The sequence below is a fragment of the Euleptes europaea genome, chromosome 19 (assembly GCF_029931775.1).
Source record: "Euleptes europaea isolate rEulEur1 chromosome 19, rEulEur1.hap1, whole genome shotgun sequence".
Taxonomy (NCBI): domain Eukaryota; kingdom Metazoa; phylum Chordata; class Lepidosauria; order Squamata; family Sphaerodactylidae; genus Euleptes; species Euleptes europaea.
The window spans coordinates 31,813,897-31,840,896 of record NC_079330.1 but is presented as its reverse complement, the minus strand read 5'-3'; the positions used below and the strand labels follow the sequence as shown (position 1 = coordinate 31,840,896).

The following is a 27,000-nucleotide window of genomic DNA, read 5'->3' as shown; positions in this document are numbered from 1 at the left end:
GGACGAAGGAGCTCACAGTCCCATGGTGACGCCGAATCTTCAGCAACAGCTAAGGGGCTGACTGTGTTGAACCTTCCCAATACCCATGAAGGAAAACGGGGGAGATGCAAGAAACTTCTGATCTGGCACCAAGTGACCGCCAAGCTGAAATGACACCCAGCATATTACCTTTTGTGTTTTCTCCTCCAATATGTTTGAAAGAACAAGTTTGCATGTAGGCAACAGTTTGTTTTTTAAAGAATCTGTATTTGCAATAGTCAATGACTTGTATTCACTGAGAACAGTGAATGGAGAAAAGCTTACAGAATGTGACTTTCCACCTCCCACTCTCGCAGTAGTCCACTGCATGCCTTGGAATACTGCCTTCGGGGTTTAGAGAAGCTTCAAAAACAGTCCTGGAATTAATGGGTCAGCACTGGGAAAAGAGAATCAATGGAAATCACTCCCACCCTCTGTTGGCTGAAGCAGCTTTCCGATGGTAGAAAACAACTGTTGGATACAAACCAATAGGTTTTGTTCATGTCTTAAACAAGGTTGATACACACAGGGTCAACTGAAAACAGTTTGTATGCAACTGTAATTCAAGAGCAAAAAAGTCAACAACTGCTTTGTAAGTCAGCAAAGCTGTTCTCTTTTACCTTGACGCACCAAGCAAAAGATTCTCAATAACAGACACACACACACAAAGCATTTTTCTGCAATTAAAGAAGAGAGGATTAGGAATAAGATTACAGCAAGAAAGCATACAGGGTAGGGGATACTCTAGATTGATTTTTAACAATCAGTGCACAGCAAAAAAACAATTCCAAATTGTGATCCAATACAGCACACTTGGGGGGAGGGAGCCCACAAATTTGAATTTGGAAATTTGACGTGTTCAGTGCAAAGCAGCTCCCACCTTAAGATGCTGAGTTAAGATTTTGGTGGCCTGCTGGCAGGTTTTTCCATACAAATTTGATCAAGCAAACCAGCTGCTGATTATAAAGTATTAGGGGTGGGGGGTTGCTTGCTTTTCTCTTACAGGCTGGCAGAACAAGAGGTTAAAACAGACACCCTGGAGATTTGGCGTGAGTACAGAAGCAAACACTTATTAAAAAGGTCTTTGTGTCGGCAAGTGCTTCCTTTCCAGGAGCCCAATGTGTTGAATTAGCGTTAACAGTTACAGGAATCTAGCAGGTCTTCAGTGTCAACACCCCTCCAGGTGCTGCAAAGAACAGAGAGGGTTGGCTGGTAGTCAATGTTTCTCCTCCTGGCAGGTATAACTGCAGCGAGGGTCATGTGGGAATGGAAAATCCACACGGGGGTTCTGCACAGCTGGTGCCAGCAGATGGCAAAGCCAGGCAGCACTGGGGAGGGGGGCGATTAATGTTTTAGGGCATAACCAGCCCCTAGCCCAGCCTTGCCTCTACAAGAATAGCTTCTGGTGTTCTTGCTGGGCCCCGCTGGGTCAGCTTTGCCTACCTTGCAGGGCAGTTGCAAGAATTAAAAGGGGACGATCCCACATGCATCACCCTCAGCTCCTTGGAGCAAGGACAGGATCCAAGTGGAAGAGGTTTTTCAAAACCCGCTTGTGGACACAAAAGCAAAGAGGGATGAAAAAGTCACAGCCATAAAATCCCAAAAGCTCCTGTGTCTAACGACATGGCAGTTTATTATTAGGCCTGTGGTTTTTAGCCGATTCACTGGAGTTTAAAAACTCTGGTTAAATTAAACACTGTCGCCTCTCCTCACCATTAATCTGATCAGCCAGGGCTTTGGTTTAATTCAAACATTTATATAAAAACTCTGGGCAGCAAGCAACAGCTCATGAGAGGGATTCCCCTTGTCCCCTTGTCTCCCAAAGAGGTATCATCTGTGGCACATGACCTACCTAGCACTCTACCACCATTTCAGAAGAGGCATTCCCTCCTGCATTTCAAGCTGGGCAACATGCCTCTTTTTAAAGGGTATCTGCTATGACACATGACCTACATAATACCCTAGGTGTTTCAGAAGTCATCCCTACTCATCTTTCTCCTGAGTGGGAAAGCGTCTTCTAAGATGGTGTCTGGCAGCCTAATAATCCCCTGCCAGAGAAGATGCATTCCTTCTCCTCCATGTTTGCTGTGATTCAAGCTAGCAAACAGTCTCCCACCTCAAGATGTTAAACTTGTCCACTCTCCCTTCAAAACTACTGACTTTGTATGCATATTGATGCATAGTTTTATCAATTTATGCTGATTAACCTGTGTTTACTACTGGCTCCAGGGATGGCCCAGGCTAGCCTGACCTCATCAGAACTCAGAAGCTAAGCAGGGTCAGCCCTGGTTAGTATTTGGATGGGAGACCACCAAGGAAGTCCAGCTGATGGCAGGCAATGGCAAACCTCCTCTGAATGTCTCTTGCCTTGAAAACCCAAAGGGGTCACCATAAGTCGGCTGCGACTGGATGGCACTTTACACCACCAATAGTACTTGTCATATTATGACATAAAGTTGACCTCTTGCAGCCATGACTACGGACTGCCGCCAACCACAGTCAATTTCAGTTCACTCAAAAGCAACTGCTTGATCAGAATCCAAAATCTAGGAGTCTGTGGGGGGTGGGGGGGACTGCATAACTGTAATAAAGGCTGTCTCAGGTGAAGGGATGGTGTGATGCCTTTAATAAGTGCAGAAAAAGCTGCACATTTTATGACCCACAAAACAATTGGTGGAGTAACTCATGTGATTTTGTAATATCAAGGGATGCATCTCAGCTATCTGAGAAGTTACTTCTTTCTTGCAATGGCTGGTCATGCAGGAAGGAGAATGAAATAGGACTGAGGAGGCAGAACCCTGAAGGGGTAGAATGGATTGCAGACACAAGATTTCAGGTCTGAAGGTTCCTTTGCACAGGAAACTCTTATGCGTAACAAAACCTGCGCCTTGCAAGATTTTCCTTTGCTGGTTTTCTATCTGCAGGGAGCTTTTAATAGAGAGGAGTATTCCAAAATGTGATTTCCCACGATCCTCTCCTTGAAGACTGTACAGCCCATTCTGCCACCTCCTTCTCCTGCATGTGTGAACCAAGCCCTTTTCTCAAGGATGGAGACATCTGAATAATCTGACTAAATTAACTTCCTTTCAAGCTCCCATGACTCAAAGCTCTTAAGCAGTAAATGGGGAGCCTTTATTTCTTTAAGGAAAATATGGTAGAGAGATACTTGGCCACCGCCAGTGTTATTTTTGGATCTCTATCCACCAGCAGAAAGGGGACTACTTTGTCTTCTGGTACGGTGACAAATCATTTAATTAGAATAGTGGTAATCCATTGATCATGGTAAGTATTGTACAGGGGCCATTCCAACATCATATGACATGGACAAAGTCTATCTGAATAAGGTAAGTTAGTATATCTTCCTTTTAGGACCGCTGAAGGAGCGGCGTTAGACCAAATTAATTTATGACATCCAAAGTCTGCCCAGTACTGGGTCAGCCTTAGACGATAACAGGACACTCCCGTATTCTGTGCTGGCATAATCAACTCAGTGGGTCAGTTTGCCTGTCTCACAAAATCAAATGGCATTGCTTTTCTGGAACGATTCCACTCAGGCCTGGTTCACACATGCAGGAGAATGACAGGATCTAATGAGGAAGTAAGAGACTGGACGGCACCACTGCAGATGGGAGATTCCAAATCTGAAGGCTCCTCTGCATTAAAAAAAACTCCCTGCCAACAGAAAGCAAGCCCTGCAGAAAGAAAGGTCTTAATCCCTTTCTTTGAAGGGAGTTTTAAGATAGGGGAACATTACAAAGTATAAATCCCCACCCCCAAGTTTGATGTGGAACAGTTCATTCTACCACTTCTTTGTGTAATTCAGCCCTCAGATGAGGCCCAGTCAATTTGGCAGCTCCGTCATGAAGAGCCCAAACTGTTCGCGACCTGCTAGTCTTCTCTGTGTAGGGAGTCTATGGTTGAGCATTCCAAAATGCAACCCGGCTCCTCCAGCAGCATAGCCACTAGGAAGAGGCCGAGCCAGTCAATTTAGCTAGTAGCAGTATAGGTGTGGGATTTCTTTTTAAGGAAAGCAAAGTTCCGTTAACGTTGTGTGACCTTTGATAAGAGTTTGACGCTCGAGAGGCGTTGGATGGGGAAAAGCGAAGGGACTCATCCATCACCAGCCCTGCTTCTGGGTCTTGTGGGAATTACTCGCAAGCAGCACAGGAGCCAAAGCCTTGGGGGCTGCGTGAGCAGCAGTGCTAGCCTCCCAATGGGGGGGGGGGGGTTCTTGCTGTATTCTTACGTTACCTCTCGGCAAATGGTGAGGAAACATTCTCAGGCTCATCATACCCAGGTTCACCCAGATGTTGGACTGCTGCGACCGGGTGGCCGGCTGCTGTCTCAGGAAGAGCAGGTAGCGGGGGAAGAGTTCCAGCTCGGGCTGGTTCTTCGCGCTGTTTCGGATCACCTGGGGAGGGAAGAGCGAGGACTGCTTTATTTTGAGATCTGGGGAGGGGGTTAGACATTTGATTGATGGCCCGGCAAAAGTGCAATGAGCCGTCTTGTGCACAGAGCCAAACAAGCGGCTTGTTCGGCCTACTGGCCTCCCGCTGATGGACTGCACCACTACCTTGGGCGGCTGCACCCGAAAAGACCAGGAAGAGCCAGTCTGCGCTGGGTTTGAAAGTTCATGGGGAAAGTGGCATGCATTGGAGGTTCCAGTCATTCTGTTGCTGACCTAAGAGGCAGTCCTCAAACAGAGAAGCTTCAAGGGGAGATTACAATGTGAACTTGAGTTCATTCACAAATTCAGAACAACCCCCCCCCCCCGGGCTGAATAGGTACATAGGCTTCTTATTTCACTATAGAAGTTAATTTTCCACCCCTAAGTATTTCTACTCTGCTGTAATCAAGCTGATTACAATGTACATTGCACCTTTGCATCCTGAATTCCTTCTGTGCAACACCCCCACCACCTTCTGACCAAGATAGATCTCCATTTTGAATTGTATCCGATGAAGGGAGCTTTGAGTTCCAAAAGTTTAAAAAGGTAAAGGTCCCCTGTGCAAACACCGAGTCATTCTTGACCCTTGGGGTGATGTCACATCCCGACATTTTCTAGGCAGACTTTGTTTATGGGGTGGTTTGCCAGTGCCTTCCCCAGTCATCTTCCCTTTACCCCCAGCAAGCTGGGTACTCATTTTAGCGACCTCGGAAGGATGGAAGGCTGAGTCAACCTTGAGCCGGCTACCTGAAACCGACTTCCATCGAGATCAAACTCAGGTTGTGAGCAGAGCTTTGGACTGCAATACTGCAGCTTACCACTCTGCGCCATGGGGCTCCAAAAGCGTATACCCCAAAAATCTAGTTTGTCCCTAAGGCGCTACTGAACTCGAATCTAGCTACGCATTGCATGGGTAACCACCCAGCTCAGCAGAGTACATCTTTTGCACGTAGAAGGTCTCCACTCCAACCCTTGCCACCTCCCAGTTAAAAAGATCTTGGGAAGCAGGATCGGAAGGACTTCTGGATGCCATCTGGGAGAGCCAACCTAGCACGGATCTCAAAGTGGGTCTCGCAGGCCAGAGTGAAGAGGCACATCCTGAGTCTGAAAAGGCTGAAGGCCATTGTTAGCCCCATCCAAACAATCTTGCAGAGCCAATTTGCTGGGGACACGGGCCAAGAGATAGCCAACCATGCCTTTGCCTGTCAACCCGGGTATGCCCAGATACACCCAAGTGACCTGTAGCAAAACTGCCACATGGCGACATCCAATGATTCCTCCTGTAGTAGCTGACGCAAGCCGCACCTGCAGATGGCTATCGCCTGCTGAGAGCCTTTGAACTGACAAGAGCAGGGATTGAGCTGGGAGCTTTCTGCAAGGGGGAGCATGTGCTCCACAGCTCCCCCCCCCCTTAAACTGGATTAGGAAAAGCACATTCCTGGTGTTTCTTGCAACACACATGGCCTTTTGCAGGCCATGAAAGATGCTCGTTTCCATGGAGAACGTGTGGGAGAAGCTGCGTGGCAAAGCTGGGTCCAGAGGAACAGCCAGCATCAACGCTTCAACAGGCTGTCTTTCCTCGCTGGCTAAATATTGTCTAGCTCTGGGTAATTCCCCCCTCCCCCATTTTAAAACTCCCATGAAAGACAGTGACACACAATTTTATTTTGTGCTTTTTTAAAACAAAGAAAAGAAAGGTGTCCTCATGATTCAGAGCCAGTCTGCTAAAGGGTATTGCGGGGGAGGGGGAGGAAGAAGAACCTACCAATCTGCTTGTCAGAGGTGCTTCAATGTCAATTATAGTTTCCCTACTGTTTTGATGGAGCCCCTGGCCATCCTTTCTGGAAACAGCGAGAGGGATGTGCATTTGAGCTCTCCTACATATTTGGAGGGTCATGCCAGTTCACCCTCCCCAGGTATTAAACACATACATGGATCCCCCTCCACACACACACTCCAACATACTCTACCTATCCCCATACAATCATCAGTTGTTATAAGGTGTTTCAAACCATCTCTCTTCCTTAAATTCGAAGACTCTACTAAAAGACTGGATATCTGTGTATAGGCAGCAGACGATTTTGCGGACTTACATTTCACGCTCTTTTGACCATACATTTTGCACATTTTAATGGTCACATTTCCGCCCTCGATACATACCTGTGCGCAAGCACACAGATGCACTCATCCTGGTGCCAACTGAGAAAAATATGCCCTGCATTTGATGAAGCAGGATCCGGCCCACACACGCTTCTGTTACATTAAAGCTGACTTCAAGGTGCCGCAAGACACTTTGCTTGTTTTTACTGCATTTACAAAAACACAATAGCGACCCCACGGTGACACAGCAGTCGCTCGTGAACACTTAAGCCCATCTTTGCCTTTCATCACAATTCTTTTATCATTCATATACTTCAAGGAGGCTTTGAGCGAAAGAGAAAAGTGCATTGGGAAACAAATGACAGGGTCTTTGGAGATGACAGATACCATCTCTGTACAGCTTCAACACTATACTATAAATGTCTACATGCTCATTAAAAAAGAAACCCACATGGAAACTGTATTTATGTTTCACCCTGGGTAGCCATGTTAGTCTGTCTGTAGCATAGAAAAGAGCAAGAGTCCAGTAGCACCTTGAAGACTCACAAAATTTCTGGAAGGGTATGAGCTTTTGTGAGCCGCAGCTCACTTCTTCAGATACAGCTAGAATGTGAGTCCATCTATCCTTAAGTAGTAGTAGAAAAGAGCAAGAGTCCAGTAGCACCTTAAAGACTAACAAAAATATTTTCTGGCAGGGTATGAGCTTTCGTGAGCCACAGCTCACTTCTTCAGATACTTTAGATATCCTTAAGTAGAGAAGAGTGAATTTGGATACCCAATGGCAATAGCATGTAAATGTCAATAGCAGGCAAATGACAATAGCAGGCGTGATTCAATTAGGTGTGATATTCAGAGTGGTAGTAGAGGGGTAGTAATCAGCATTGGTAATGTTTCGGTTAGTTTGAGTTCAATACATCTCATTTTCTAAAAATCTTACTTAGTCAGGGCCTATTTGATTGCAAAACCTGATTCGCAAAAATGCTTTCTACATATGCAGACAGGAATATAAAAAAGAAACCGGGTGGAATGGAACTCTCCTTCAGCCACCATAACATCAAGCACCCTGGAAAAGTTTGGGGAGGTGGTCTAGGACAGGGGTCGGCAAACCGCGGCTCGCGAGCCGCATGCAGCTCTTTGGCCCATTCAGTGCGGCTCTCCAAACTTGGTTCGGAACCCCTGCTCTCGTGCCTGCTCGCGCTGGCAGCTGGGCTGCGGAGCCGGCGAGCCTGAGAGAGAGAGCGCGAGAGAGCAGGCGAGCGGGCGCGCTGTCTCTCCCCCCTCTGCCGGTGGAGAATGGCCGGGTCCCCCTTTCCCCTCCCCTCAATGGTTGGGAGGCTAAAGCCTCCCCTCCCCTCTAGCCGCACGATTGCTGGGCGGGCGGCTCGGCTGTTCCTGGCCCGCCCCGCCCATCAGCTGTTTGGCGGGGTGTCCCCAGCAGCGGCGCTGAGCCGCGGCGCCCCGTCTTCTGCGGAGCCGACTCCGTTCCCTCATCGTCTTTTTTCCCTCCTCAGCATTAGAACAGCCCAAGCCCCGAGGAATCCGACCTGGCGAGTAATTTGAGCTGGGAGAGGAGTTTCCCCTTTTTGCGAGACACCCAAGTCCACGTCTCACTTTTTCAGCGTCTCTTCCTGTTTGGGGCTTTTTTCCAGGAAGTCTGGCGGCCATGCCAGCAAGGGGCACTTAGGGGGGTTTAGCCAGAGGGCGCATCTCCAAGGGAGGAAGGTGAGGTGATTGCGCGCAGAGAAGAGCTTGCTGGAGAGGAGAGATCCACTGGATCCCCAGGGTGCTGAAAGCTCCGGGGACGGAAGAGAGCGACGCGGGGGGGTGTATGTGTGTGTGTAAAGTGCCGTCAAGTCACAGCCGACTTATGGCGACCCCTTTTGGGGTTTTCGCCCGCCCCGATCTCCGAGAGTACGTTTCCTAACAGCCGGCGAGGTGAGGCGTGCTTACACAGGAGTAAGGCCCAGGGTGCAATTCAGATTACTTTCCCAGGTAAGGCTGCCACTGGCTCGTCTCGGTTAGGGACTGAACTGATTTTTTGGCAGCTTTTCGGCAGTTCGAAAGAGCGTTTGTGTGGGATGGTGGTTAATGTTCGGGCTAGGGCAGGGGGGAGCCGAGTTCAAATCCCACCTGGTCCTAGAACGTGATTGTTCACGGGTCAGTCTCTCTTGTGTGTGTTAAGTGCCGTCAAGTCGCTTTCGACTCATGGAGACCCTATGAATGAAAGTCCTCAGTCGCTCTCCCGCCATCTAATCTACCTCGCTGGGTTGTTGTGAGGGGAAAATCTGGAACTCCTTGGATCAAACATGCACAGAATATAAGGATCCCATTGAGGTCAGAAGTGTGCTTCTGGGTACAATTCAAATTCTGGGTACAATTTTTATTAAAAACGTCAGTAAGGCTGGATTTTGGTTGGTTTTTTGTTGTTGCTATTTTTGAAAGTATGGAGTTTATAGGCTTATTTTTACAGTCCCCCCAGTCTGAAAACTGACATTGCTATATGTCTACCCACTGGCTTTCTTGGCGGTAGACCTGGATAGGGCTGTTGAAAAAAAAATTCGGTATAGTTCGGCTTCGGCAAAATTCGGCCCGTTTTTATTCGGGCCGTGCCGAAGTCCGAACTCCCCCGCTTCGGATCCCCGGAAATTCAGGGGGATCCGGAGTTCGGGGGAAAATTCGGCCCCCCGCACGCCTTCAGGGGGATTCCCTGAAGGCGTGCGGGGGCCCTTTAAACAAGCCCCCTGCGGTCTGTGCAGGCAGCGCAGAGGGTTTCCAGACCCCCCCCCAGCGCTGCCGGAAGGGCTGCGGGGGGGCTGGCAAGCCCCTCTGCGCTGTCTGCACAGGCAGAGCAGAGGGTTTCCAGACCCCACGCCAGCCCTGCCGGGAGTCCCAACAGGGCTGGGGGGGGCTTTAAATAGATCTGTGCCTCCCAGCCGGGAGGCACAGATCTATTTAAAGGTCCCGCCGCGCGCCTCCAGGGAAGTTCCCTGGAGGCGCGCGGGGGGTCTTCAAACAGATTTGTGCCTCCCGGCCGGGAGGCACATATCTATTTAAAGCCCCCCCCCCCCAGCCCTGCCGGGACTCCCCAGCCCTGCTGGGACTCCCGGCCGGGAGGCGCAGATCTGTTTAAAGGGCCCGCCGCGCGCCTCCAGGGAAGCTCCCTGGAGGCGCGCGAGCGGGGGGGGGGGGAACAGATCTGCGCCTTCCAGCTGGAAGGCGCAGATCTGTTTAAAGGGGCCGAATTCGCCGAATTTATTTGGGAACACCCCAAACTCGGTGAATTCGGCTCCCCGGTTTCCCCCCCTTTTTGAGTTCGGTTCGTCCAAACTGAAAAAACGTCGAATTGCGGGAAATTCGGTTGTTTTTCGGTTTGGACCGAACCAAATCAACAGCCCTAGACCTGGACTCCGAGGAGGGGAAAAAGTCCCCCTTCAGAGGCCAGGTCTACCCATTGGCTTCTATGGGTCTCCAGAGGCCAGGTCTACTGCCAAGAAAGCCAATGGGTAGACCTGGCCTCCCAATGGGACTCAGCCGGAGGCCAGGTCTACCAATAGGCTTTTATGGCGGTAGACCAGGCCTCCGGATGGGGAGGGGGAAATGGCAGGGACTTACAATTTAATTTTTATCGATAAATAAGATCACTATTAAGTATGATATCAAGTTTTATTCAGTGTACCTATAGTTTAATTAAGACTTAAAACTTTAATTAAAGTTTATTAAGTTAATAAACAGTGTACCTACCTATATAGTTTAAGTTTAAGAAATTTGGCTCTCAAAAGAAATCTCAATCGTTGTACTGTTGATATTTGAACACTGGAGCTCAAGGAGTATCCTTGAACAAAGCTGACAGGAAATAGATTCAGGGCAGATGAACGAAAATGTTACTTCATGTGACACATCTCTCCTCCCATACTGTCCAGATCGCTACTTAAGATCCGCATCAGAAGCCCTGCGCTCCATGCCTCCATCTTCAGAAGTGAAGCAGGCGGCAACCAAAGACCAGGCCTTTTCAGTTATGGCACCTCAAGGCTTCCCTAGCACCTTCCTTGCCTACTTTCAGTTACCAGGCCAAAATGTTTCTGTTCCCTCAGGCTTTTAATTAAGGGGTTGATTTTTTAAATGCTGTTTTAGTTGGGAAAGGGTTACATTAAGCTACCAGTGGTCTGCTTTTATGGACTATGTTATTATGCTGAGCTGGATTTTTTTTAATGATGCATTTCTATTAATACTTTTTAATGTTTTGTTTTTATTATTTTTTATTTTTTAGGACTCCTTGCCCCACCTTGCAGCATAAACACCTCACCTTTCTCCCCAAGGGAGAAACAAAATGGCTTATCTTATCCTCCTTGCTTCCATTTTATCCTCACAGCAACCCTGTGAGACACACTGATTGGCCATTGGTGCTCTGATCAGCTGTGCAGATTTTTAAAAATGTTGCTTTGGCAGCAGCTGCCGCCACAGCACAAAGATCTTCACAGTGTGACTGATGGTAAGCTGGCCTGTCCTGACCTGGATGGCCCAGGCTAGCCTGATCTTGTCAGCTAACAGGGTCAAGGCTCGGTTAGTTCTTGGATAAGAACCCACCAAGGAAGTCCAGGGTCATTACACAGAGGCAGACAAACCACCTATGTTCACCCCTTGCCTTGAAAACCCAACAGGGTTGCCAAAAGTTGGCTGCAACCTGACAGCACTTTCAGCCATCATCATGTCTGGTCTAAGGTCAGCCAGCAAGTTTCCATAATACAGCAGGAATCTCAACCTGGGCCTTCCAAATCCTAGTCAATCACTAACCACTGCACCATGCTGCCTCTCTCAGCTATGATAGCTAAACGGAATCTCTGCGTTCAAAGGCAGTAACTGTGCAGACACTGGTGCTTGGGGGGGTGCACAGCAGAGGAAGCCTCTGGCCTCCATGTAAGGCCTTCCAAGCACATCTAGCCGCTGCCTCTTTGCAGCGGAAGCTGGATTACCGGCCTGATCTAGCAGGTCTGCTCTTTGTGTACTTACAGGTCTTGGTAAAGACAGGTTCGCGGTGTACCAGTTGTAAAGAGCCCTCCAGACCGGCTCTGGGACAATTTCATAATGCTTCCCTTGAATTAACTGGGGGGACTGCCTGAGTCGACCACCTTCCAAAGTCAGCGACGGAGCCTTTAAAAAGGAAGAAACGGGAAGATCAGATCCTGGAAATACCAAAAACGGCAAGACCTAGACTGGCACAAGCACTGGAGTAAAAGCATTATTGGAACCCGTACTGTTCGCAGATGGAGATTATGAGGTCAAATTGGCCCCAGCTCTACAGCCTTTAGGAGGGGAGGGGAATCTTGCCTCATTCTGGCAAGCTTCTTAGTTAGTCTAAGGTGAGTTTTGTTCTGACTGGGATGGCCCAGGCTAGCCTGATCTCGTCAGTCATTGGAAACTAAGAATGATTGGCCCGGGTTAGTACTTGGAGGGGAGACCACCAAGGAAGTCCGGGGTTGCTACACAGAGGGAGGCAATGGCAAACCACCTCCCAACGTCTCTTGCCTTGAAAACCCTATGGGGTTGCCATAAGTCAGCTGCAGCGACAGCACTAAGGTGGATTTTGAGGAAGGGTTGAGAGAAATGGGATACCACATATCAACTCAGACATATATTAAAGCCAGATTTACATCGACATTATTGACCAATACTTGCAAAACCTCGTGCAAAAGCACCCCCACACACACAGTTCCATGATGCTCAGCCACATCAAGGGTTAATAATAGTGTCTTACCATGAGAATTGGCATCAAGGTGAAAGGTCCTCCCTGCCCCATAAATTCCTATTTGTGGCTACAAGTTTACCTTCATTGGCTCTTGAGTTACAAGAGGCAGGTTATCGATAGCTCCAGGTGGCTGGGGATTTAGTTGGGCTAACATGTTCCCATTGGATCCAAGCAGGCACTGGTTGTTATTGTCTGAAGTGTTCAGTTGCCGAGGGAAACACATGTCGGTGCTGGATGAGGAGCCATAAAGGAAGCCTGAAAAGGACAGAGAGAGAGAGAGAGAGAGAGAGAGAGAGATGGCATGGAAACATAGGGGCCAGCAACAAAGAACAGCCTGTTGGCAATGAGACATTTCCATTTCACGTAGACCAGGGGTGTCAAACATAAAGGTCTGTGGGCAAGATCCGGCCCCTTGAGAGCTCGTATCCAGCCGAGGCAGCCACCCCCACTCTCAATCTGGGCTGGCGAGGCATGGCCTGGCCCGAACAAGTGGCATTTATGTCATACCCAGGCCTCGTAACAATTGAGTTTGACATCCCTGACTTAGGCATTTCTAAGACGCTAAGACTGAAACTACGGTGACCCCCTTTGAAATGGTGAGTAGAAAAAACCGGACTGGTTAAGGCATTCTAATAATCTGGGGTGGGGGGGTTAAGGCAATCTGCACATAATTTGGCCCTCTTCTTGAAGTGATGCAGAGGCTTGAAATGTCTTTTTAAGTAAAACAAAGGCCGGGAATTCTCAGAGATTAGCAATCGACACCACTGATGTATGTTGTTCATCCAGAATCTCCACCAGGGATCCCCAACGTGGTGCCTGTGGGAGCCATGGTGGCCGCCAAGTGTTTTTAGAAAGTGGGTGGGGCCAGGTGGGGCTTTTGCCCAGCAAGATTTCTGATTGGCCATTGTAGCTCTGATCAGCTGTGCAGATTTTAAAAAATGTCGCTTTGGCAGCAGCTGCCGCCACAGCACAAAGATGATCTTCACAGTGACTGATGGTAAGCTGCAGCGGCTAGGGGCTGTGCCCACCACGATGTGTCAGAATTCCAAAAGGTGCCTGCAGGCTCAAAGAGGTGGGGGCCATCAGTGCACTGAAGAAAGACACCTATGCTTTTGCAAATATGTACACGCGCGCACACACTGCACATTCTCGAAAACTCTTTACTGTGTTGAACCGTGTTCTGGGGGGGGGGCATCCTTCATTAAAGCATTAAATAGTTAAAAAAAGAGGTGGGGACCCCAATCTATACATACAGCTAAAATATGAGGCTAATTTCAAACCAGCTAAATGCTCGTTGTCATGCTGGGTGGACTGTACGCAGAGGGAGGGTTTGCATACTGCTGCTCATGGGGGGTCCCCCATCAGGCCAGGCCACCAGCTGGTGTCAAGGCCCCACACTGCAAGCTTACCCCCTAAGTGCAGAACTTTGCTTTTTTGCCACAGAATGAATGGTAACTGTTCATCTGAGAGGAAGTAAAGGGAGGGATGTGGTGCTCAGTGTAAGCCTGCCCTGGGGCCAAATGGATTCTGCATGTGGCAGAGGCGCTAGAATGGACCCCAAATCACTTCAGAGAGTGGGTGAAGTAACATGCTCCCCTGGGTGAAGGTCTCACTGCAATTAGAAAACTAGTGCAGCAGGGAAAGGGCTGGGCTACCATCTCTCCCCTTGACATGCTAAGTTTTTTCTGTATCTAAAGGGCTACGTGGCTTGGGACCAGGGTATCTGAAGGACCATCTTCTCCTATATATTCCTGCTCAGGAATTAACATCACAGGGAGAGGCCCTTCCTGACTGTCCCATCAATCAAAGAAGCTCTTTCGGTGGGTACACAAGAAAGGACCTTTTCAGTGGCAGCCCCACGATTATGGAACAACTTCCCTAGGGAGGCAAACCTGGCCCCCTAATTGTCAATATTCAGGAAGCCATTGAAGACAGCTTTATTTAGGACTGCATTTGACTGATTCAGTTTTTATTTATTTGCAGTCATAACTGGAGTTTTTAAATTGTGGCCTTTTATGCATTTTTATAATTGCTGTTTTACTCATATTGCTTTTATTCTGTTTTTTAAAATTATTTTATTTATATTGTCAACTTTCTTGATTCCTGCAAGTAGAAAGGTGGCTAATAAATGCTTTAAATAAACAAATAAATACATCTCAGGGGCAGAATCCCAAGGAGGCACTCCTGCCCCACCTCCAGAACCCAATCCACCAGCTCATTTAGCCAAAATGCACACTGCACGCCTGTTCTGGCCCCCAGACCTCCAACGGGAGCTAGAGACAATGAAGCTACACTATTTACATAGACACACCCTGTTATCTGCATAGTTCTACCCCCGTTTCAAATCTTGGGGCAATACTAAAGTACAAGGGAGCATAAGAGCGCTTGAAAAAGTGGTTGGCCACCAGTTCCTGTATATCTAGGCAATTATTGCCCAGGCGCTGCATAAGCTCCTCTCGAAGAATTAATTTTAAATAAATCTGGCTTATTGTGTTGGTTGGACAGCTCCCTAGCCAGGAGGGTGTCAAAGGCCTAATCCAGATTTCTCTCTCACATTCATATCCTTTCCTTCTTTCCAAGCAGCTCAGGGCAGAGTCTGTGGTTCTCCCTTACCCATTTAATCCTCACAACCATCTTGTGAAGTAGCTTCAGTTGAGAAAGTCACCCGGTGAGCTTCATGGAAGAGCAGGGTTTTGCACTCAGCTCCCTCAGGTCCTAGTCTGGCAGTCTAACTACTACATTGCACTGGCTCTCTTTAAACCTCTTTTAAAACATTTTGAATGCTTACTCTTGCTAGTGGTCTCTGAGGCTTCTGACGCAGTGGAAATGTTATCTGAACACTTTTCTTCTGTGGCACTGAAGCGATTTAAACTGTCTGTTTTGTCTTCTCCCTGCTCTGGCGTATGGGATGCAGGAGCCAGGAGCAAATTCTTACCTCCGTTTAAGACGGATGAGGGCGCTATCACAACAGGGTTTGCTTCCTGAAATTGGCAGAGAGAGAGAAAAAAAAAGGAAAGTGAACCAGAATGTGCTGAAGTTAAGGTACTAGTATTTCCCATATCCGTAAGCATATTCCATTAGGGATGCTGAAATCTCAGTTCCAAAAATGCAACATTTTTAACAATAAAACCTGGTAAACTAATATCTTCCTTAGCCCATGTTTCCTGGATCAAAATAATCTGGAAGCCTAAAAGATAGGATCTGACTTCAGGGCCCCTCAATCTATTGTACCATCCTGTAATATTCCAGGAAAGTATTTTTATTCCAGGTCCTGAAAGAAGTCATTTTGATGAGGGCTCTGGCTCCATAGGATTCAGCGACCATTCGTGGGCACTATAGCTGACATTTCCTTCACGTTAAATTTACTGGTTCTAACAGAGTAGCTTTTCCATTTGAATTTGGGGCAGTAACTTGCCAGGTGTGGAAACCTTCTCGCCTACCCCAGGAGAGGCTGGGCTTGGTAATTCCAAGTTCAGGGGGTAATGCAACATTTTATTGTAAAAAGGCTGCTACTGCACCATCTAGTGTTTCCTTCATACCCCAAAGAGTGCTCTTTTTCATTTCTAAGGGGTGGGGGGAATCAAGTCGCCAGCTCTCATGATCGTGGAAATGGGGTGGAGGCAAAATTGTGAAAAGGATGGCTAGGGAAGCATTTGCTGCCCTTGCTGTCATGGTACCTGCATCAGGAGGAATCCTGGGACATCAAGGACAATAGAATTGCTGGAAAACCCCTTCCTGTCTCCGTGGAACCTTCCTCTGAAGATACCTCCACCAACGGAGAAGAACCTGCCAGCAGTCACCCATCCCAAGAAAATCTCTGTCGAGGTGCTCCAATACCCAGAGACTCCCCAGTAGCTCCTGGCATCCCACCAGTTCCAGCAGGCTGAAGAACATCAGAAGAGTCCTGCTGGATCAGACCAGTGGTCCATCTAGTCCAGCATCTTGTCTCACACCGTGGCCAACCAGTTCCTCTGGAGGTCCAACAACAGGGCATAGAGGCTGAGGCCTTCCCCAATGTTGCCTCCTGGCACTGGGATCCAGAGGCTGACTGCCTCTGAATGTGGAGGTTCCCTTTAGTCACCATGGCTATTAGCCACTGATAGACCTGTCTACCCTCCACGAATCTGTCCAATCCCCCTTTCTCAGGAGGCGTAACAGCATCACAGGAGGGGCCCATGCCAGAGCTAGAGCTACCTCTGAGAGCTGATCCACTCCACAGAGGTGGGCTTAAGACCTCCCCAGTGTAATGATTCAACCCTTGACAGGTTTCTGACCAGGCTGGGACAACTCCGGAACTACCCTGCAGCCAGCTCCACTGTGATCTGTCCAGGGTCCTGATGCTTTGCTGCATTCCAAGATCCCTGCCTTCTGGGGGTGGGGGCTTGCCACTGCTTCCTACCATAACCTTGATTTATTATGTGTTTTTGGTCCCTGGAGGGCCCCAAAATGGTTTGCAAACAGGAAAAAGTCCCATATTACAAAACACACACACACACACACACACACACACACAAAAGCAAACAATTTTGGATGAGTTGAGTTCCAGCCAGCTGATTATCACAGGATACACGCAGCAACCCCCCTCCAATCTAGAGCCCATCCTCTGGGCCTTAAGGCACTATTAAAAGCTTTGCCCCCCATTCTTAACTCCTTGGCAGACCTTGGGGAATGAGAGATCATAAGTTCAGTAGGGCAGGCCACATGCCTTGCAGGCAGAATGCTCCCAATACAGATCTTTAGACGCTTGGATTACAGGGATCCCAAGAAACAGTGCTAAGAAAGGGTTGGCAGCGCTGGGAAAGGCCTCCACTGGGGACTGTGAAAACCCACCATCAGTCAAAGAGGGCAGCACAGGGCGAGATGCAGTAACAATTGGACTCTGTGTAAGGCAGCCTCATACAGTCATATGCTACTTTGGGATAACCTTGTGGAAATGTTGGAGACTGAGCTAGTGGTCTGTGCGTGCTAACTAGGGCTGTGCACTTTTTTCGGTATTTTCTGGGTTTGGGTTTAATAAACCCGGAAATATCTGGAAAAGCCGAATAAAAGGGATTCGGCTTTTTCGAATAATTGAAAATGTTCATTAAATCCAAACTCGAAAAATATGCAGTGCAGAGCTGAACGCTGGTCTCCAAGGAGCCAAGCACTCAGTTCTGCGCCGCCTGCCCCCTCTGAAGTCCACATGGACTCTGGAGGCATCCCAGCATTCAGATCCCTGCTGCCTGTTGCCTCCAAAGTCGCCGTGGAGGCAGCAAGTGGCGACAAGGACTCAGGCAGCAGGCAAGTAAGGGGGGAGGGAGGGGGAAGGGAGAAAAAAATGGTAGTGGGGCCAAAGCAGCCCCAAATATTGCCCCCAAAAAATCAGCATTATTTGAGATCCGCTTCCTTGGCCCCCTTTAATTGCTGCCAATTTTTAACCGGTAAACCCAACCCCCCGAAAAATACCGGAAAAGGTATTTCTGTGGGCTTTTTTCGGTTTGGCTTTATCCGAATGCACATCCCTAGTGCTAACGACTGTGGAGGAAATGGGGACTGGAACTACATGCCCTACTTCTTAAACTATATACAGCCATGAGGGCTAGAAGCTGGGAGGCATCAAAATTCTCACACACTACATAATGGATGCCTCAACACTCCAACAAACCTTGCCAAGTGCATGAAAGGCTTGCCCAAAAGATATGCACTTATTCATTATGTTCCAGCACTGACATTTAAATGCATGCAAAAATTCTACATCGCCACTTCTGTCTTTTCTCTCTTCAACTTTGGTTTCAGAAAGCAATAGGTTTTAGTTCGATCCCAACGGAAATTGGTTTCAGGTAGCCAGCTCAAGGTTGACTCAGCCTTCTATCCTTCCGAGGTTGGTAAAATGAGTACCCAGCTTGCTGGGGGTAAAGGGAAGATGACTGGGGAAGGCAATGGGAAACCACCCCGTAAACAAAGTCTGCCTAGTAAACATCAGGATGTGACGTCACCCCATGGGTCAGTAATGACCAGGCGCTTGCACAGGTTAAAATCTTTAACTTTAATATAAAACCCTATCTAGAACTACAAGCTGGTCTCATAAAGGAAGTCTGCGAGCCCAAGCAGAAGGGAGTTAAGAAGTGAGCAGATGCTTCACCCAAAGAGATTGGTTGGGGCAGGGTGGTGGGAGAAGCAACCCAAAAGGGACAAGAAAGATGGCACCTAGAAAAACATACATGAGCTTAATGAGATTGCAGACCTAGAATCTGACCCCCCCCCCATTTCCTTAATGCAGTGGTCTATAACCCATGGGTGGGGCATGGAGTCCTACCTGTTGGATAGTGAACCCTTATAGAAATGTCTGTTTTTTGTTGCTTTTGAGAAGATGCACTGGCTGCGCATAAGGGCACCACACCTCCTGCCCCACTTGGCATGCAAGCTGAGTGGGGCAGCAGGACAACCAGGCGAGGCCGCGCAGCAGTGCAGAGGATTCCTTCGTGACTTGTTAGCAAGTGGCTCGCTACAGTTCACTTCCTGGTGCTGGAGGCTGTCGTTTCCTGTCCTCAGCTTCGTTTGGGCTGCTGCCTCATGTCCTGGCAGCCTACTAGGGGCTGGAGGGGGATTCTGGGACTGGAAAAGTTGGAAATCTACCAGCCCCAACACTTTAATTGGAACCTCTCTCGTTATTTACTCTGTCAGCTTAGCAGTTCAACGCCACCACCATCCCCCAAATTTCAGCACAACTTACATATATGACATATTCCTTCCACTGCTGCCACCACTGAGACGCAATAAGAAACCAATTGTGCCCCGGCTGGAGTCCGTACCGGCTCTCTCGTTCTAACCAGCCCCTGAGCCAAGGAAAAAGAAAACACCCAATGAACAAAACGAGCAAACTTCACATTTGTAAAAGACTTGCCCAGCGCTTCTGGTTAAGTTCAGAGGTCTGGTTCACACATGTTAAAGAAACAGGCAGCAGAGGTGGAAGGAAGGCCTGCACTGTTTAAGATTGCAGGCAGTGGATTCCAGCTTCAAATAGTTTATTTGCATAAAATACTCCACAAACACAGAAAACTATCATACCAGAGGGAAAGGTTCTACTCTTGCCCCATGACTCGTGGTGCTGGTTTTCTACCTGTGTGTTGTTTGCCTAGGAGAGCATTTCAGTGGGTGACTGCATACCTACAGTCTCAAGTTGGGGAATCCCATTCGACTGCTCCAGGGGTCTGCCACTTCAGTCTCCTGCATGTCCAAACTGGACATCATCACAGCCTCAGTCTGATCCCATCCAGGCACCATCTTTTTAAGCTTCAGACAAGCTTCAGGCTTCCTGTTTCATCATTCACATCTGCAGCTGCTAAGCAATGCTGTGCTGGCCATCCAAAACCAGTATTCCAAAAGCATTTGGAAAAACTGCTGTAATTGCTCTGAGGATGTGCAATAGAATAGGATATCCATCAAGTGGGTAAACAGCAGCTACAGACCTCAATATGGGACTGAATGCTCTTCCCCAACCTCCTCCCAACTCAGATTATTTTAATAGTTTTGAGCAAGCCAGGATACAGATCAGAGACTGAAAGTAAACCCGTATTGACCACTGGCCGGAGCGGATGGCTCCCCCACTCAACAGAGCATATTATACAAGTCTGTAAACTGTTACTTACTCGTGTGTTGTGAGAATTGCTTCCAGGTTATCAGAAAAGTGAAGCTTTTGCAAATGAGACAAGGTTGGCTCCCTCTCCCCACCCTTTGACACAGAATGTCTGGGCTAGCAAAAGTATTTGTGAACTAACAAACACGAAAGGTTTTATTTGCAAAGATGCATTGGCAGAAGTAAAATGGAGGGGAGGGCATTCTATTCAAAGCCAGAGAAAAGAAAAAAATGTAATCACTGAAGAGTTTTAGGTAACCATACCTAATTATCTGACCTTCCTCTTCTGGAGTGGCTGGCCTTAATCCTAAGACTATATGGCACACCTAAATGGAAAAAAACAACGACACATGAACACGATGTGCAAACACATAAAAGACTTGAACATTTCAAGAGTGACTGTTAGTCCAGTCAATTGGTGCATATTGCCACTGTTGCCATTGGCCGAGCATCTGAAAGATCTTCAGCTTCCGAGGGACCCCCTGGACATTGGGGGAAATTGGTCTCAGCTACATGTGTGTGCACAGCAGCGGTGGTGTCCCAAAGAAATGTTTGCTGCAAAAAATTCAAAGGAAAAAGTTTCCCCACATTAAAAACAAATGCAGATTTCACTACAGGTCCCAGATGTACTTAATGGTAGATTACAGCTCAATAATCCTGTGCAATGCAGGGCATCAGATCTCTGTGGATCTCAGCAAGAGACACATGACTACTTTATGCCCTGGGCACTGCTATAAACACACACAAACAATAATACATATTATGACCCTTTTAATTACCAGAATACCTCTGAGCATCTAGAGTTGTCCTTCTCCATTAGGTTAAAGGTAAAGGTCCCCTGTGCAAACACCGGGTCATTCCTGACCCATGGGATGATATCACATCCAGACGTTTTCTAGGCAGACTTTGTTTTAAGGGGTGGTTTGCCAGTGCCTTCCCCAGTCATCTTCCCTTTACCCCCAGCAAGCTGGGTACTCATTTTACCGACATCAGAAGGATGGATGAGTCAACCTTGAGCAGGCTACCTGAAACCAACTTCCGTTGGGATCGAACTCAGGTCATGAGCAGAGCTTGGACTGCAGTACTGCAGCTTACCACTCTGCGCCACGGGGCTGCTTCTTTCCCCATTACTGGGAGATTTTGTTTGTTTCTCTTTTTTCTAATGGGCTAGCATTCAGCAGCAGTACGCCTCAGTTACACCACCTCATTCAGCTGCGTGTTAACCCTACATTTACACAACTTTGATATAATCTTCACAGGCAAGTTGTATTGTATTTTGAAAATAAAACAGCTTTATCTTGGGCCCGCAGTACAAGCCTACCTCAGAAATATTGCAGACACGGTTCCAGACCATTGTAATAAAGCGAATATCACAATAAAGCAAGTCACGCAATTCTTTTTATTTCCCGGTGAATATAAAAGATATGTTTACACGATACTGTAGTCTATTAAGTGTGCAATAGCATTATGTCTAAAAAATGTACTGTAATAATACTGGAAAAGTTTTAAATATTGCAAGCAATACCAAAATGTGACACAGAGACATGAAGTGAGCACATGCTGTTGGAAAAATGGTGCTGACAGACTTGCTTGAAAATGCTATATCTGTGAGGTACAATAAAATGAGATGCACCTGTAATGGTGACATCATTCCAAATTGCTAGAGAAACTGCACGCTTCCCTGGAACATGGGGCAGGTGCCACATTGGGGAACAGTGCCCAGAAGAGCCTCAGGTGGCATGTCAGAGAGCCTCAGGTGGCTCCTGGGCCACTGAGTCTCACTGGGCTAGGTTCTGGGGAAATGCTCAGAGGCCAGGGCGACCTGTTGCTTCTCTCCCCTTGGGCTGCTACACCATCTCCCTTTTGCCGCTTCGGAAGAACACTGGGTATTCCCTGGGAAAGCTACTGCCATCTTTCCTTCTAAGCCAGGTTAGCGGGCAAAGGCACGCGGTCCAGGGATTTGTTCTGAACACCTCTCCTGTCTTCCCCAATTACCACAGGGAAGGGGGTAGGAACCATACTGGGTAGCCACTTCAGGAACATTGCCTGTGCATTCTGGATCATCACCTGAGAATTAAGAGAGCCAGTGTGGTGTAGTGGTTAAGAGCAGTGGTTTGGAGTGGTGGACTCTGATCTGGTGAACTGGATTTGTTTCCCCACTCCTACACATGAAGCCAGCTGGGTGACCTTGGGCTACTCACAGTCCTCTCAGAACTCTCTCAGCCCAACTGACCTCACAGGGCGTCTGTTGTGGGGAGGGGAAGGGAAGGTGATTTAAGCCAGTTTGATATTTCCTTAAGTGGTAGAGAAAGTTGGCATATAAAAACCAGCTCCTCTTCTTCAGGATCTTTTCTAGATCCTTCGTAGCTGCCGTTCCCAGTCTCAATCTCCTTCTGATTTCTTGGTTGCAGTCTCCCTTTTTGTTTAAGCAGTGGGTAGAGATAACAGGCTTTGGCCAACCACAAATTTACTGCCACAAGATGACTGGAACACTCAGCAGTCCCAGACGTGCAACTGATTTAATTGGCAGACGGGCATCAGGGCACCCACAATCAATCAATCAATCAATCAATCAAGTTTTATTTCGATACAATATCAGCTCTGAATAAAAATCAAAGTTAGGTTAAAATAATAAAATAAAATAAAATAAGTTGATGATTCTGGGGGGGATGATTTGATGAAGAGGAGGAAAGATCTTCTATGGGGGAAGGTTTTCAATTAGCCGTTTATGAATCCCACTAGACTGGAGGCAAAATTTGGCTGCTTGAATGGTTATCTCCCAAGAGGAGTCTGCTAAGAGAAGGGAAACTTTAGTAGTGCATCCACAGGTGACTAGACCTGCCAGTGAAAATGGCAGTCACAGATTAAGCCAAAGTTTGGCTATCAGGCCCAGGTTACCACCTCCCTCTCTTGTAAGCCAGTTTGATTCTTCCTCAAGTGTTAGAGAAAGTCGGCATATTAAAACCAACTCTTCTTCTTCTTCTTTTTATTCTCTTGGTTAAAATTCCCTCCCTAGTTTCTAAGGAAGGGGCTGTAATTTAGAATACAGGTTTTCTAATATAAAGGTTAAGAGCAGTCATAACTGGGTCTTTGTGCATGTCGTACTGCACAGATTCCCCCACCACCCAAAAAAAGAGGCAGATTTGTGCTTTAAGGCTTTGGGATGTGTACAAATTAAACTCAGAAACAGTTGCAGAACTTTAATGATTGTTAGAATATTTTACAATTTAATCAATTTTAAGATGATAATTTTAACCAGGGGTTGCTTTTATTGATCTTACACCTTTATATGTACGAGCAGTCTGTGATTCTGTGGTGCAAAACTATTGAGTCTGGAAATTTTGATGTATTGGCACGTGATTGGTCAGTCGACCATATTAATAAATTTGAATTTGAACTCAGCACCAGTCAGGCAAGGAGAAGCATCTCACTCAAGTTTTGTTTCCGTGAAATAAGAGAGATCCTGAAACATGTCAGGCACAAGAGCCAACACAGGGCTTGGCATTCCACAACCGCAAACACGTAGGTAAAGCCCGTACAGCTGCCATGCAACAGAGGTTTCAGATTGTGTGGAACCTACCTGGAAAAGCAGATTTAAAAATTCATTGGCAAGAGCACTCTTCACACTCCAGATCTGGTAATCCTCCAGAGTGAGGTGGCCGAGCTGAAGCAACAGACAGAAGGCAGAGTGTGAGTATTTCATCAAGTGTTTGCCTCATATTTCACTTCCACTCTCTTTCATACATATGCAGTCATTACCTGTATGAACCTGGCCCTACCACTGAGATCCCTAGCAGAGGCACAGCATGATATGCCCCCTTTCTGAGGTGAAACGGCAACCGCTAATACAGGGCCTGTTCTGTCTGGCTTTACTTTCAAGAACAACGTATTTCCTAAGTGGCCATGAAAACAAACAGCCTTGTTCTCACTGATGCTGGTGAACCAGTGTCTCGACATCTAAGACCACAGGATGGAGCTCATAGGGTTGAACACTCCTTAATTATACACATTTTAAGGCTGCCTTTCTTAAGAGTCCCCAAGGCAGTAAACAACAGAAACATTAAAACAAGCCTTAAAACATGTCTAGATACATTCTAGGCTAGCCTGTCATGTTATAGGCTAGCCTAGAACTTCCTGGTTTTCTACTTATAGGGAGGGGGTTTTTTATTACAGAAAGGCATTCCATCATATGAGGCCCCCACTAACACCATCAAGTGCTACATAATGAAGTTCACAAGGGAGCTTTTTTTCTACTCTCTTCATTATTATATTTATTTAAAATATTTATTAGCCACCTTCCTTCCTACAGTGCTCAAGGTGGCTTACAATAGTAATAAAATGCATTTTATTTTTTTAAAAAAAACAAAACCAACGTTTAAAATCACCATTTAGGACTGCTTTAATTACATGCAGTTCTAAATAAAACAGTCTTCAGCTGCCTTCTAAAGATCGAAATTGATGGGGCCAGGCAGGCCTCCCTGGGGAGGTTGTTCCATAAACGTGGGGCTGCCACTGAAAAGGCCCTCTCTTGTGTACCCACCAAAAGAGCATCTTTGATTGGTTGTGTACCCACCAAAAGAGCAACTCTGATTGGTTGAGCAATCAGGAGGGCCTCTCCCCGCAATCTTAATTCCTGGGCAGGAACATATGGGAGACGACAGTCCTTCAGATACCCTGGTCTCAAGCCACATAGGGCTTTAAAGGTCAAAACCAACACCTTGAATTGGACTTGGGAGCCACTGCAATTGCTGTAATTCTGGGCTCACGTACTCCCGATAGCTGGCCCCAACCAGCAGTAGAGCCGCAATATTCTGCAGTAGTTGCAGCTTGAGAACACTCTTCGAGGAACACTCTCATTGATTCAAGGGCTAGATCTGATTGACCCAGGAATGGACACAGCTGACGCACCAGCTGAAGCTGAGCAAAAGCACTCCAGACTACCACAGCCACCTGGTTTTCTGACCACTGTGTCAAGCAGCACTCCCAAGCTGCGAACCTGGCTTTTCAAGGGGAGTATAACCCCATCCAAGACAGGAGAGATATGAAGTCCCTGGTCTCCCTTTCTATTACCCCGGAGAACCTCTGACTTGTCATGATTAAGTTTCCACTTTTTCACCCTCATCCAGCCCAATACTGACCCTCAGCCCCAATTCAGAACAGCAATGGGATCCTTGGAATTCGCTTGGAAAGGTAGGAAATGGAACCCTGAACTAAGCAGAGCTGAGCCAGCAGGTTAAAATTCACGGTCTTAAGAATCGACTTGAACATAATACAATAAAATGTTCATGACACGATGACCAAGCCACCTTACTTCTGTGGTACTCAAAGGTTTCACTGGTTGTGTCTGAACCATGAAAAGACAGTTTAAAGAGCAGATGATTCTTCAGTCCTGCAATGAACAGGAGAAAGCATATAAGCAGTTTCCTACCTTGGTGGTGTCATGAGTCTTCAAGACACTCTCTACAATGTCAGCTGGATTCATGTGAAGCTCCTTAGAAAAAGAAGAAGAATTATTACACATAGTTAAGAGACCGAGGGTTTCAAGAGTTGATCATGCCTACATAACAAAGCAGAAATATTCGGATTTTACAGCATCTCTGGATTATCTAGATTCCAGTCCAGCAGTACCTTGGAGACTAACAATATTTTCGGGATTTAAATTTTCGAGAGTTAAAGCTCCCTTAATCTCTGACGAAGGGAGCTTTGACTCTAAGCAACTGTATACTCCAAAAATCTTGTTGATCTTTAAGGTGCTACTCAACCCAAATCTAGCTTTTCTACTGCAGATCAACATGGCTATCCTACTGAAACTATCTGGATAATCTGCCAGTTTACAAGACTCAACAATCAGGTTGCAACCAAACTCTGATCAGTGTTTGGTAAAAAGGGCGCTTCACTCTGTATGAGACCAAAGTATCTTAAAATACAGGCTACTGAGTTTGCTGTTTGCCTTGCTTTTTACACATAAAGGCAGGTGATTCTGAATGTAGCTTACAGGAATGTCATCTGTTCGATTATCCTTCCATACTTCCAAAAGGGCAACCACCATTTCCTCGAGCTCAACACGAGATAAAACGCAGTCACGATCAACATCGAAAACCTTGAAGCAAACTAAGAGAGAGGGAGAAGCAAGGTTATTCTTCGAGCAAGACTCGGAGTGTGCTGTCCATGGAACTATAGCTCATCTCAGCCATAACAGGAGAGTGGTCAATGCCACACGGAGTCAACTCAACTCCAGAGATATGCTTATGTGCATCATGCACATGCACGCAGACGTGGGCTCTTCAGGTTTTAAGTATGAATCTCTAGGGCAGATGTCCTAGAGGTTAAGGCATAGCAGCAGTTCAACCACGTTGCACCCAGCCTGGGAGTCATCTCTACCAAGACTAGATGCAACCGCATTGTTCTCTATTGGTTTCACGAAGAAGAGTTGGTTTTTATACCCCAATTTTCTCTACCTTTAAGGAGTCTCACACTGGCTTACAATCACCTTCCCTTCCTCTCCCCACAACAGATACCCTGTGAGGTAGGTGAGGCTGAGAGAATTCCGAGAGAACTGTGACTAGACAAAGGTCACCCAGAAGGTTTAATGTGTAGGAGTGGGGAAACCAACCTGGTTCTCCAGATTAGAGTCTACCATTTTTAACCATTACACCAGGCTGGCTCAAGTTTTTGGGGGGTGAGAGTGGGGGGGTCTCATTTTTTGTTAAAACTTCCTTAAAAGTGATATGCTAAACTAAAGAAACAGATCTTGGGCATCTTAAAAAATAAAACAAAAGATACATTTACGTTGTACAGAACTCTACTCTAGCATGCTGGCTATGAAACTGAGTTACGAATTAGCAGATCCCTGGTTTGAGTCTTGCCTCTGCCATGAACTCACCTTAGGTGAACCGGAGTCTCTCAGGTTCAGCCTGCCTGCAGGATGACACTAAGACCTTCCTACCTTACAGGGTTGTTGTAAGGATCACAAGAAGACAACATATATCTGCAGCACTTTGGACACGTGAAAGTACAGTATAAAAGCACCATCGTCACCTGCTGGCAGGCAGCTGGCAACATCAGGGCATCCTAGTT

The 27,000-nt window shown here is 47.1% G+C and overlaps 1 protein-coding gene across 1 annotated transcript in view; it reads right to left on the bottom strand.

The window, feature by feature from the left end:
• The window catches only part of USP32 (ubiquitin specific peptidase 32), a 249,919-nt gene that overhangs the window by 46,922 nt on the left and 175,997 nt on the right, over positions 1-27,000 (bottom strand). Inside the window, exons 8-16 of the mRNA XM_056865259.1 lie at positions 25,919-26,034; positions 25,352-25,414; positions 23,504-23,587; positions 20,188-20,249; positions 19,021-19,123; positions 15,097-15,289; positions 12,388-12,563; positions 11,573-11,713; positions 4,312-4,429 (exon numbers count right to left, since the gene is read on the bottom strand). Coding sequence (XP_056721237.1) covers positions 4,312-4,429; positions 11,573-11,713; positions 12,388-12,563; positions 15,097-15,289; positions 19,021-19,123; positions 20,188-20,249; positions 23,504-23,587; positions 25,352-25,414; positions 25,919-26,034 — 1,056 coding nt within the window. The remainder of the gene's footprint in view (positions 1-4,311; positions 4,430-11,572; positions 11,714-12,387; positions 12,564-15,096; positions 15,290-19,020; positions 19,124-20,187; positions 20,250-23,503; positions 23,588-25,351; positions 25,415-25,918; positions 26,035-27,000) is intronic.